General features: G+C 45.0%; 2 protein-coding genes across 4 annotated transcripts in view; both read right to left on the reverse strand.

Moving 5' to 3' along the window:
* Positions 1–302: 302 nt before the first annotated feature.
* Positions 303–8,477, reverse strand: srpk3 (SRSF protein kinase 3). The gene is made up of 17 exons (XM_035159086.2): positions 7,996–8,477; positions 7,169–7,262; positions 5,716–6,453; positions 5,421–5,529; positions 5,242–5,329; positions 5,007–5,094; positions 4,642–4,748; positions 4,376–4,541; positions 3,996–4,021; positions 3,772–3,864; positions 3,606–3,657; positions 3,169–3,387; positions 2,451–2,548; positions 2,235–2,342; positions 2,038–2,107; positions 1,833–1,925; positions 303–1,738 (listed from the first exon to the last, which is right to left on the reverse strand). Exons 3-17 carry the CDS (start codon positions 6,380–6,382, stop codon positions 1,554–1,556), a joined length of 2,169 nt encoding a protein of 722 aa, XP_035014977.2. The 5' UTR covers positions 6,383–6,453; positions 7,169–7,262; positions 7,996–8,477; the 3' UTR covers positions 303–1,553.
* Positions 8,478–9,256: 779 nt separating this feature from the next.
* plxnb3 (plexin B3) overlaps positions 9,257–12,542 on the reverse strand; it is a 37,864-nt gene continuing 34,578 nt past the window's right edge. For all 3 annotated transcript variants that reach the window (XM_035158528.2, XM_035158527.2, XM_035158529.2), the window contains 4 exons: positions 12,438–12,502; positions 12,248–12,323; positions 12,066–12,140; positions 9,257–11,945 (listed from right to left, as the gene is read on the reverse strand). In XM_035158528.2, coding sequence (XP_035014419.2) covers positions 11,841–11,945; positions 12,066–12,140; positions 12,248–12,323; positions 12,438–12,502 — 321 coding nt within the window. In that variant the 3' untranslated portion in view covers positions 9,257–11,840. The remainder of the gene's footprint in view (positions 11,946–12,065; positions 12,141–12,247; positions 12,324–12,437; positions 12,503–12,542) is intronic.

Raw genomic sequence — 12,542 nt, forward strand, 5'->3', positions numbered from 1 at the left:
TCACTTTATAATCAAAGCTCCAATTTAAACATAAGAAATGTTGAGCTGACAAACCTCAATCATTCATCAATACTCGATTGTCCAGCTTGAACACCAGCGACAGATTTTCAGTTGAATTGATATTCAATATGTAATATATATTACTGCCCCCCCCATTTAATTCATCATTGATTGATCAAACTGTCATTGCAGATTTAAGTTTAACGTGTTGGGATGATCTCACCAGCAGAGGGCGGTAGGAAGACCCTCCTGTCCTGTCAAGGTTGGCAGGTTGATTCCTGAGGGTCAAAGGTCTCAGACAATCTCTGATGAAACTTTATTTTCACAGAACACATTGTTCAAACACACGTCATGTGACAGGTAGGAGGGGCGGGGCCAAGGCACTAATCGTCAGAACAGAAACAGGTGAAGAGGTCAGAGGTCATCTGAGGACAACTCAGCTACAGAGATCAGGACTGGTCAGTCGGTGAGAGGGTCGGCTACAGTACACTCGAGGAGGATCAGAAATCCTTATCAATAACCAATAATTATATTCTCACAGGTTTCATACAGGAGCAGTCAGACTCAGGAGAAATCAGCAGAAGACAGTGACAGAATTCAGCAGAAAAACAGAATTAAGTCAAATGACAAGTTTTAAAATGAAGAAACCAGCAGAATTCAACAGGAATCAGTAGAAACATATCAACAGAAATCTGTGTTAATCAGCGGGATTCAACAAACCAGTGGATTCATTAGAAATAGAACAGAAATAAGCAGAAAACTGTAGAATTTGACAAATCTGTAGAATTCAGCATAAATATGTAGAAATAAGCAGAAATCAACAAATCAGAATTCATTAGATATCAGCAGAAACAATTCTCCATTCCTCTGACTCAGTTTTTAATTAATTGATAATTGATCAGATCAATATACTGTCCCTTAACATCTGGGGTCAAAGGTCAGCAGGGAGGAGCCACCTGAGCCTGAATCTAGATGCCGGGGTGTTTTTCGGTTTTTGTAAAGTCCAGACTTGTGAGGACCATGGATCTCATCACGAGGCTCGTGGAGAGCCAATCACAGTCCAGGCTGTTCTGGTGTGTGATTGGCGGAAGCTGTCAGGGCGGGGGAGTTGCTCTCTGTCTTCAAGCCCCTGAAGATCGATGAGTGATCTTTGAGTGAAGGTTCTGAATCGTTCACACTGTAAACAGTGTTGTACATAAATAAAACCACAGCTCAGAGACGACAAGTTAACAGAATCAAAATGCTGAGGTTGTTCTTTTGACTTCTTCTGGCACCAAATGACGCTGCTGAAATTTCTGAGAATAAACATTTGATGATAGTAAAAATATAAATAAAATCAGAGGTATGATTTTCATATCTTCCTTCTCAGGTAAATATTATTTAGTTGATTAAAGAAAAATCTCTGAGATTATTCAGATTTCAGTGGTTGTACAAATACAGTAGTGTATCGTCTGCAAACAGACTGTCATTTAAAAAAAACTGAGTTGATCAGGATCAACATAAATAAATATCTGAATTCAGCCTGTATGAAATCAGTGTGTGTGCGCGTCCGCTCATGTCTGCAGCCATGTGTGCTGAAGACACTGCGCCGCCGTCGCTCTGCGTTCAGGCTGCAGATCCAACATCATCGACAGGAAGTCACTGAACTGAGCCGCCTGATCCAACGGCCACTCATACTTCTCCAAGAGAACCTCGAACAGACCCCATGGCTTCAGACTGGAGATGTGACGTAGCTCACCTGAGACAGGTAGACAGGTGAGACAGAGGTGACAAGTGAACTACAACTCCCATGGTGCATTTCAGCCAATGAATGAACTGGTAGACCGGCTCACCTCTACTGTTGAAGTACTCTCTGGAGTACCTGCCAGACAAAGCGAAGGGCATAGGAATGGGTCCAAGCAGCTCAATGATGTGAGCAATATGATCTATAAAAGTACACACAGTGAAGTAATGAAGTATGTTATACTGCACTACAGTGTGTATGTAAACAGAGAGTATATTGTGTAGCGTGTCCTGTGTCTAGTTGAGTGTGTGGACCTTCATCTCGTGTGTAATCTTCTCCCGAATGAGGTTCAAACAGATAATCTCCTGTTGCCAACTCAAAGGCCTGAAACATCAACCGAACAAAACATCCATAAATTAGTCAAATAACATGAACCAGTGTGAGCACCTTAACATATATATATATATATATATATATATATATGTATGTGTGTGTGTGTGTGTGTGTGTACCATGCAGGCAGTGCTCCAGATATCAGCAGCTGTTCCATACTCTGCTCCTATCAGAACCTCCAGAGCTCTGTACTGTCTGGTCTGAATGTCCTCTGTGAAGTGTTTGTGCTGGATGAGAGAAAAAGACACACAGAGAGCGAAAGAGAGAGGAGCTGTCTGATTGGTCTACAGAGGAACAGGAAGGAGGAAGAGGAGGAGATGATGAAGCTGTCTTACCACCCAGCAGGCATTGCCCAGATCAGCGATCTTCACTTTCAACTTGTCAGCGTTTTGAGGATCCAGAGGACTGAGGACAAAATCTGATGCCGTGAACACTGCAGAGAGAGAGAGAGAGACAGGTGAGACAGGAGAGACAGGTGAGACAGGACAGACAGGAGAGACAGGTGAGCCTGTTTCAGGTTAGCCACTAGGTGCATTCAACTTTACACAGCTCTGTGCAGCGCTGACTTAAGGTGATGCATGCTGGTCTTAACCCAATACATGCTGGTTAGAAATTTGTGTCCCACTTCATCGAGCTCTGCATCACGTCATCAGGTGATTGGACCTTAGAACACGGCAGGAGGCAGCGACTGCAGTCAGACTGTGAAGTTGCTCTCCTCCAGCTGCAGCACCTGTGACACCACCACTCGGCTCTGATTGGCTGAAGGCTTCACTGACACACATGACAAATCGTACGTTTTTATTCTAAGAACTCAGATGCGTTTTCTGCTCCTTATATCCATAAATGTAAGGTGTTAATTATATATATATATATATATATAGAAGGAGAAAGTGTCCGACTTGACGGCAGTTTTTTTCTTCCCCCCCTGCAGCCGTCAGCGGATCGAGTAAGACACAGTCAGACCAAGTCCATCTTGAATGCACCTAGTGTCAGGTATGGCAGGTGAGTCAGGTGTGTATGTGTATGTGTATGTGTAGGTGCATGTTTTTCAACCTTCTCGTCCACTCGAGTATCCTGACTGAGTAGAAAGTGCTGACTCGGACGTCGCTGAAATCACAGAACTGGAGAAACCTGATAGGCCGGAGGCAGGGCTGGAGAAACGCCCAGGGGCGTGGCCATTACAACCGTCGTCTAACCAGGAGCAGGTCGAATCTGGACTTATTTTACTATTTGCTGCGGAGGAGCTGTGGTTACCATTGACAACATGAGGACCTGTAAAAAAAAAGAAAACTGAGTTACTTAAGTACTGTAAGTCACCAAATTACTGTGAGTAACTACAGTACTAAAGATAATTTAAGTAGTCTAAGTAACTAACATACAGTGAGAAACTATACAACTGAAGTACTGTGTCTGCGTTTATATCTCTGTGTGTGTGTGTGTGTGTGTGTGTGTGTGTGTGTGTGTGTGTGTGTGTGTGTGTGTGCACTCACAGTTAGTGTCTGTGTCGTCAGGTAGATGAACTCCACCCTCCTCCTCCAGCTTCTGCAGACACACAGGATTTTTATTTTTAAAAGGATCTTTTGTCATTTCCTTCATGGTTGTGATTGGCTGCAGTTTATCAGTAGTTACCGTAGTAACCTTATTTCTATGAGTTACCCGTATGTCAATGAATCTCTCCTCCAGCAGCTGCTCTTGACGCTTCGCCTTCCTCTTCAACTTCTTCTTCTTGTTCTTAGACATCTTACCAACCTGCACACACGCACACACACACACACACACACACAAATAGTCTGGTTTGTAGTTTAATGTTCAACAGGGTGTGTGTGTGTGTGTGTGTGTGTGTGGGGGGGTTACAGCAGGTGTCACACCTTGACACTCACCTGTCGATCCCTGGGAGCCGTGCTAACTAGAGAGAGAGACAAAGAGACAGACAGACAGACAGACAGACAGACAGGGAGACAGACAGACAGGGAGACAGGGAGACAGGAGAGGAGGAGAGAGAAAGACAGGAAGAAAACATCAGAAACAAAAACAGGAAGAAAAGACGAAAGAGTGGAAATAATATAGAGACAGACAGGTGAGAGGTAGACAGCCGTCTGTCTGAACACACTGAAACCACAGCTCCCAGTAACTGATATCTAAACCGTGTCCCTCCACAGGTTCAGACCACTGAAGTCCTGGCCTCAGTCTTTGTCTCACATCGAACAGTTTAACAGTTTCCAGTCATTTATGTCTGACCAATCACGTCACTGCTCCTCACCTGATGATCCTGAGGGGGGCGGGGCTCCAGCTCTCTGCCAGACAGTGGCTTCTGCAGCCAACCTCCTGACGTACACATCGTCAACGTCCAATAAGATGTTCTCTGGTTTGATGTCTGTGTGGATGATCTTACACTTGGTGTGAAGGTAGTCGAGTCCCTGGAGCACCTGAGAGAGACAAAGTAACTAATGATGTCACACATCACCGTGGTGACGTCACAGTCACTGATGATGTCACAGATAACTTTGATGATGTCAGAGCTGTTACCTGTTTCAGAATGGTCTTGACACTGACCAGAGGAAGTCCCATGTAGTTTGACTTGATGATCCACTTCAATAGCTGATGACCCAAAACCTCCAGAACCATACAGACGTCTGAGAGCAGCTGAGGACAATACTGACTGAGAGACAGGCAGAGAGACAGACAGACCGACATACAGGCAGGCAGAGAGAGACAGAGAGACAGGCAGGCAAGGAGAGAGACAGGCAGGCATGCAGACAGACAACAGACGGAGAGAGAGACAGACAGACGTACAGGCAGGCAGAGAGAGAGAGAGAGAGAGAGAGAGAGAGAGAGAGAGAGAGAGAGAGAGAGAGAGAGAGAGAGAGAGGCAGGCAGGTGATGAAGGATACGGACTCCATTGACTCCAGAGATCTTGAAGTCGTCGATCAGTTGGACAATTGTTTGTCTGTAGGGGTCAGAGGGGTCAGAGTCCCTCACCTGGTTCATCAAGAGAAGAAAATGTGTATAAACCACATCATCTGTGTGTGTGTGTGTGTGTGATCTGTGTGTGTGTGTGTGTGTGTGTGTGTGTGTGTGTGTGTGTGTGTGTGTGTGTGTGTGTGTGTGTGTGTGTGTGAGACTTACACATCTGAGCAGTTTGATCTCATCCAGAGCCGTCTCAGTGTAATGTGAAGCACTTTTAACGACCTTCAACGCCACAAAACGCTTCTTCCTGAAGAGACACAGGTTCAGAGGATGAGACACAAGACAATGTGTGTGTGTGTGTGTGTGTGTGTGTGTGTGTGTGTGTGTGTGTATCGTACTGTAGATCCCAGCAGAGCCACACAGTAGAAAAATGGCCCCAGCCCAGTTTTCTGACCACATGATATCTTCCGTTAAACAGGTCACCGGTCTTCACCGGGTAATAACCTCCTGTAACACAAACACAACAAACTGTATTCAACTGTATCTAACGGTTATAAAGTTATTTCACTATAATAAACTGTAATAAATAACATTTTCTCAAACTGTGGTAAAATGTATTGAGTGACTGTATTAAAGAAGTTGATTTAATTTATTAAACTTTATTGTTCAGTTGTCTCTGACAGTGGATCTCACCTTTGCAGTAATCTGACGGATCTTCTTGTTCCTCGTCATCGGAGCCAAGCAGCTGAGTGGGAGGCGGGGTTAACGCGGGCGGAGGTGGACTCAAAGCAGGTGGGGGCGTGGTCAGTTGATGATGTGCTGATGACACCGGAGGAGACAGGCCAATGGGAGGGCCCAGAGGGTCGAGGGCGTGAAGGAAGGAGGTAGAGGAGGAGCAGAGGGGGGAGTAAATGTGGGAGGAGACACTGGAGGTGAAAGTCACTGAGGTCTGCAGGAGGGGGTCAGGGTGGGAGGGGCTTAACGTTGGGGTAGGAGTGGCTTTGGAAGACACTGATGGAGACTGAGGTGCATTGTGGGTAATGTGGTGGAGTGAGGTTGGCGGTGATTCAGAGACATCTGTCTCAGTCCTGTGAGGCGATCTGGAGGAATTGTGGGAAATATTTTGCTTGGAAGTTGACTGTGATTGGCTGGGCGTGTGGACAGGACTATGAGCTGTGGCAGGAGCTGAGTGGTTGAAGATCAAAGGGGCCTTTAAGGAGATCAGAGGTTCAGGAGGTTCCTGTGGAGCGACCTCAGCTGTATGTAGAGGAGGGAGAGGGGAGGTGTGGGGGTGATGGGTGGGTGAGGTGTGGGGGGGGGGGTGCGGTGGTGATGTCATCGTCTGGATGGGTGAGTTCATTCACTGATGATGTTTGTGTTTGAGCAGGAAGTCGACTGACGTCAGGATTCAGAGTCTGAAGATCGTCAGGTCTGAAACAGACAAAACAAAACTCTGAGTCTGTGTGTTTGAAGTTTGAACCCAGAACTGTTTGTCATATAAATACATTTGAATCCGTTTGTTCAGAATCTGTTTTTACAGGTTCAAAATTATAAAACAGAGTTTAAAAATGAGTTTGTTACTCATTTATTATAAATTTTTCTTTTTATTGGATGAAAAAACATCAAAACAATCTCTGAGTCATGGACATTATTGTCGTTGTCTCAACTGCACTGAAATAGACTGGAGTGTGTGTGTGTGTGTGTGTGTGTGTGTGTGTGTGTGTGTGTCTAGTCTATTATTGGAGCTGAAGCACCAAACCTGTTTCTGTCAGCATGATATCGGTTAGCTTAGCACAATGCCTGGGGGCAGAGGGAAACTGTTAGCCTAGCTCTTTTATTGATGTGGTGTTTTATGACGCTGTGAATTTTCCAGACATTTTCCTGCTGTTTTTCTCACATGGACTCACTCGGAAATTTTCCAGAAATGTGAGGAGCAACTGGCTCAGACTTTAGTGTTCTCACATACAGAACCTCCAGAACATTTCAGGAACATGATCAGACTCCAGCGCAGGTCTGAAGAGTCGGCCACAAATCTCTCACACACACAGCTTAATATATCCTCTGTGTGTGTGTGTGTGTGTGTGTGTGTGTGTGTGTGTGTGTGTGTGTGTGTGTGTGTGTGTGTGTGTGTGTGTGTGTGTCTTACTGGTTCTCATCTGTACGGACTCTCCGATGCTTCTTTCCTCTGCGTCGCTGTTTCTTTCCAGTGGAAGCAGAGTTTCCGGTTCCACTGACTGCAGCTGAGGAGAATAAATCACAGTCAAACTGGTGTAACACACCGTCAATCACACCTACAGCTTCATTCACACGTACAGCATTAACCATACCTACTTTCACACCTACATTCACAATGTCACCTTCAGCTTCAATCACACCTACATCTAAAATCACGCCTTCAATCACACTTACATATTCATTAAACGTACATCTTCACTCACACCAACAGCTTCTTTACAACCTACATTCACACCTTCAGCTTCAAGCAAGCCTTCACCAACAATCACACCTACATCCTTCAATCAAACACACCTACATCCTTAATCACACACCTCCAGTCACACATTTTGACCGGTTCCTCACTTTTTCAATGAACTGTTTGAGGGCTAAGACTTGGTTAGGTTTAGGTTAGAGTTAGTCATTTAGTTGTGATGGTTAAGGTTAGGGGCTAGGGATTGTATTATGTCAATGAGTGTCCTCACTAAGATAGAAGTACAAACGTGTGTGTATATATATACACAGACACACACACGCACACATACATACATACATACATAAATATATGTGTGTGTACATGCACACATACATACATACACACATATATAAATATATATATGTGTGTGTGTGTGTGTGTGTGTGTGACAGCAGCAGCAGTCACAGCCTGGCACAGTTAGCTAATGCTACCTAGCTCAGCAGAGTTCATGTCAGTGATTCAGGACCAGCCCGGACAGTCTGACCCGGATCAGGTCCACTTACCGATCAACATCGTGGCTCCCGGTCCCCACACCGAGCCGGGTTCGAGCGGTGTATCCGGGCAGGACTATCGGAATTCCTGACAGTTAGCTTCAGTTAGCTGAACCTCGGCCGGAGCCGGTGAAACCCGGGTCAGTCCGGCTGGAGCTGGTTCAGTGGGTCCGCTAACTAACCCGGGTCAGAGCGGGTGAGACCGGTGCAGCGTGGCCTGTCCGTTAGCCCGTTAGATAGCAGCTGTCAGTCAGCCTGTTAGCCTGTTAGCTCCGTTAGCTCCAGATCAAACTCTGCCGCGGTGTCCCGCACGCTTTGCGCCGCCTCCGGACCGTGTGAGTTCTGGGTGTGTGGCCCGGTTCCTCTCGGTTATTCTGGGGCTGTTGTCCCGGTTCTACCGTTCATGGTCTCAACAGCTGCTGACTGACACCGGACACCGGGAGCTGCGCATGCGCACTGACCCGCCACGCTGCTACTGGACCAAAACTGGGACCTGTGTGTGTGTGTGTGTGTGTGTGTGTGTGGAGGGGTGTGTGTGTGTGGGTGTGTGCCTGTGGTGTGTGTGTGGTGAAGTGTAAGTGTGGGGTGTGTGTGTGTGTGTGTGTGTGTGTGTGTGGTGTGTGCCTGTGGTGAGAAGAGACGTGTGTGTGTGTGTCTGTGTGCCTGTGGTGTGTGTGTGGTGAGAAGAGATGTGTAAGTGTGGGTGTGTGTGTGGAGGTGTGTGTGTGTGGGTGGGTGTGTGCCTGTGTGCCTGTGGTGTGTGTGTGGTGAGAAGAGATGTGTAAGTGTGGGTGTGTAAGTGTATGGAGAAGTGTGTGTGTGCCTGTGGTGTGTGTCTGTCTGTAAGTGTGTGTGTAGAGGGGGGTCTTCCTTCTGGTTCATAGACTGAAAATAAAGACGACATGACAGCTCCCACAAGTTAAGTCAAATAATCTCGATCGCCCCCTGGTGGCTGGCTGCAGTATAGGTCATAAATCACACCTCCCCCATGTTAGCAGATGGGACATGGACTAAACTGAAAGATCAAAGAAGATGTTAAATAAATGTTTGTTAAAGATGGTTTCTGTCATTTCAAGTCGTTCTTATCTCACTGAGATTTGTTCAATTGTTCATGTTTCTGATAAGTTTGGTTTTTATTAGTTATTTGATGATATAAAAATGGGCTGAGACGTCATGATTGACAGCTGAGACTGACCCATGATTGGTTGAACACATGTAGGGGCAGGACCTTAATACCTCAGGTTTCAGTAAGACAATGACACACAGACATTAGAACTGTTAAAATTATAACTTTATTTTTACATGATACAAATTGTGTTGCTTCTTCACAATAAAAACGCATTCCATTGCAGACGCACTGATCATCCTCCTCATGTATTTATATTTACACACTGTTATCAAACTGTACACAGTCAATAGAAAAACAGTCTGTGCTTCATCACAACTGATCCTGGCTCATTTTATACAAACACTTTAAACTTTTTATTCCCTTGTAGAAAAAACATCTCAGCAACAAACAGCTCGACCAATCAGGGCAGAGGACCTGTTTCATCACATCCAGATTAGAAAACTGTACAGAGATCAGGAGGTCAAAGGTCAAACCTTCACCTCCATCGAGAAACATGGTGACACAGCAGAGTTTAGGCTCTGCCTTTTGTCTTCATTTAGAAAAAAAAAGTAGCATCATAACTCGTCATCATCGTTACACGCATGCAGATGTCTAATCTGATCAGAGAACTACAACTACGGGTCAAACACAGGCTCAAAAAACACGCAAGGCAAAAACACAGAGGAGAGATAAACAGCAATAATCAGAAGAAGAAACGCAGAGAAGATGGTTCAGAAAACATTTAAAACTTCACATCTCATATAAAACAAGCTGTTTGAGGTTTGTGCTTCAGTCCAGCAGCACAAACCAACACTGTGAGTTATTGCCCGGTGGGTTCAGTCTCAGTTCACTTGCACTCAAACATACAGAGTCCAGGAAGAGTTCAGCCTCACTTTACAGCTGACGGAAGAAGACTAAATAAAACCATGACGTCCACAGTGATTGAATCCACACAGAGGAAACACAGCCACAGCTAACTGCTGCCATGGAGACACAGTTGGGTTTCTCTCTGTTTTATTATTGCTGCTGATGATGTTGGATTCAGTCAGTGACACTTCAGCTGATTGAGATCAGAGTTAAAAATATAACATGCTTCTATAAATAGGTTAAACAAACTAAAACAACGATGGAGGTCGGTAACTAGTGTCACTTCAGCTAGCTAACAACAGCAGCGTCGTAAGGCTGCTACGCAAACCGATACCACAAAAGCATTTGAACCCACGGTTTTCAGATATCTGCTGCTTTAATATGCGTCTTTCAAATAGCTCATTTCAAACAGCTAGCATATCTGACAGTACATAGGAGCCATCTTTGTTAACACCTGTTAGCTGTTCTATAATAGAGTGCAGTGCTATGCTAGCTGTCCTATAATACAGTTTAGTGGTAAATGGTTGGTATTTATAAAGATATTTTCTAGTCTTGATGACACTCAAACCTCTTTACAGTACAGTTTTACATTCACACACACATTCATACAGTGCATCTATGTGCAGCACATTCTCTATGAGAAGGGACAACTTGGGGTTCAGTATCTTGGCCAAGGACACTTCGGCATGGGGAAGACTGAGGCCGTGGACCTTCTGGTTAGAGGACGACCGCTCTAACCCCTGAGCCACAGCCGCCCAGTGCTATGCTAGCTGTTCTGTATGAGTGTAGGTTATGCTAGCTGTTCTGAATTTGTGTGTTTTATGCTAGTTGTTCTGTATTACAGTGTATGTTATGCTAGTTGTTCTGTATTAGTGTATGTTATGCTAGCTGTTCTCTATTACAGTGTATGTTATGCTAGCTGTTCTCTATTACAGTGTATGTTATGCTAGCTGTTATATACACTACATCCAGTGTTAGACTTGTAGTTCTACAAGTGATCAGGAGTTTGTTTCCCTCCCTGGTTCAATAAAAGTTAAAAATTTATATTTAAATTTCTTCCCGTGATGCACCAGGATGCAGTGCCACCTAGCTGCGAGAGTGAAGGCCTACACAGGATAAATAGGTATAAATAGGACTTACAGTATGTACACACAATAAGTTAGTGACACACACACACACACACACACACACACACACACACACACACACACACACACACACACACACACACACACACACACACACACACACACACACACACACACACACACACAATCTAAACCCCCAGAATTGAGATTTTGTTGGTCGTTTTTAATCGACCTTTTCTTTGCTCTTTGTTCACCGTGACCCTCGAAGTCAAGTTCACCTGGTTTAGATGATAGATCAGCTTCAGCTGCTGTTGACCAGAAAATGGAGTCAGACTGATACTGATTTAAAAAATCCCTGATTCAATGAACGTCTCACGTCCTGTAGGTTGTGATGAAGCTGGTTGCAGAAGATAAAAAACATCCAGCAGATCAATAATCAATACAAACTATTACGATTGTGCTTTTTGAATTTTTGCAGGCAGCAGAACAGCGCAGCAGGGAACTCTGGGAAATGTAGTGCAAGGCAGCAGAAGATATGTTCCCTGATCTGATTGGTAAGATTGTCATTTTTTCACAGACTGGTGAGTCAGGTTGGTTTGGTTTACACACACGCACACACACACACACACACACACACACACACACACACACACACACACACACACACACAGGACGCATGCACACACAGCAGGAAGACACAATGTTGAAAGGCGTCCAGTGATTTGCTGCTGAAGAAGCTTCATCTTCATCCTTGACCTCACAGGTCTCCAGTGGTCAGAGGTCAACAGAGGTCATCAGAGGTCAGTGACCTTGTTCTCCACCAGAGCAGCAACCTGCTGCAGCCGATAAGCCAACTGCATCTTCTGACCTGAACTGTCCTCCTCCAGAGCCATGATGATCTGAGAGACAGACAGGTACAGAGAGAGAGTCAGGTACAGACCGTATCAGATACCATCGTGTGTGTGTGTGTGTGTGTGTGTGTGTGTGTGTGTGTGTGTGTGTGTGTGTGTGTGTGTTACCTGGTCATAGTATTTGTTGATGTACTTGTAGAGTTCATGAAGAGCCACAACACTGTTCATTTCTGAAGCAAAACTCTGAAACAAACACAGTGAGAGTTCATGTGATGATGTGAACATGTCAACGTGTTAATGTTCATGTGAATCGTATCCTGCAGTAAACATGATGTGTTGTGTTCACTGACCCCTGAAAGTTCAGTCAGAGTAGAATTCATCTCCTGATAACATCCTGACGCAGCACTGTGGATATCACTGTAATACCTGTACAACACACACACATTACCACAGCATCCTTATTTACAATGTTGGTGTTGGTGTACGTGTGTTTCTCTGGTAGCTGTGCAGTAGAGAGTGTGTTTCTATGGTGAGTCTCACCTCTCCACCAGCTGCTTGTATCGGGGGATCTCTCTGGCATACAGCAGCTTGTTGACAGGAGAATCCTGATTGGACAAAAAAGCGATGAGGTCACACGACCACGAA

The sequence above is a fragment of the Hippoglossus stenolepis genome, chromosome 6 (genome assembly GCF_022539355.2).
Source record: "Hippoglossus stenolepis isolate QCI-W04-F060 chromosome 6, HSTE1.2, whole genome shotgun sequence".
NCBI classification, from domain to species: Eukaryota; Metazoa; Chordata; class Actinopteri; order Pleuronectiformes; family Pleuronectidae; genus Hippoglossus; species Hippoglossus stenolepis.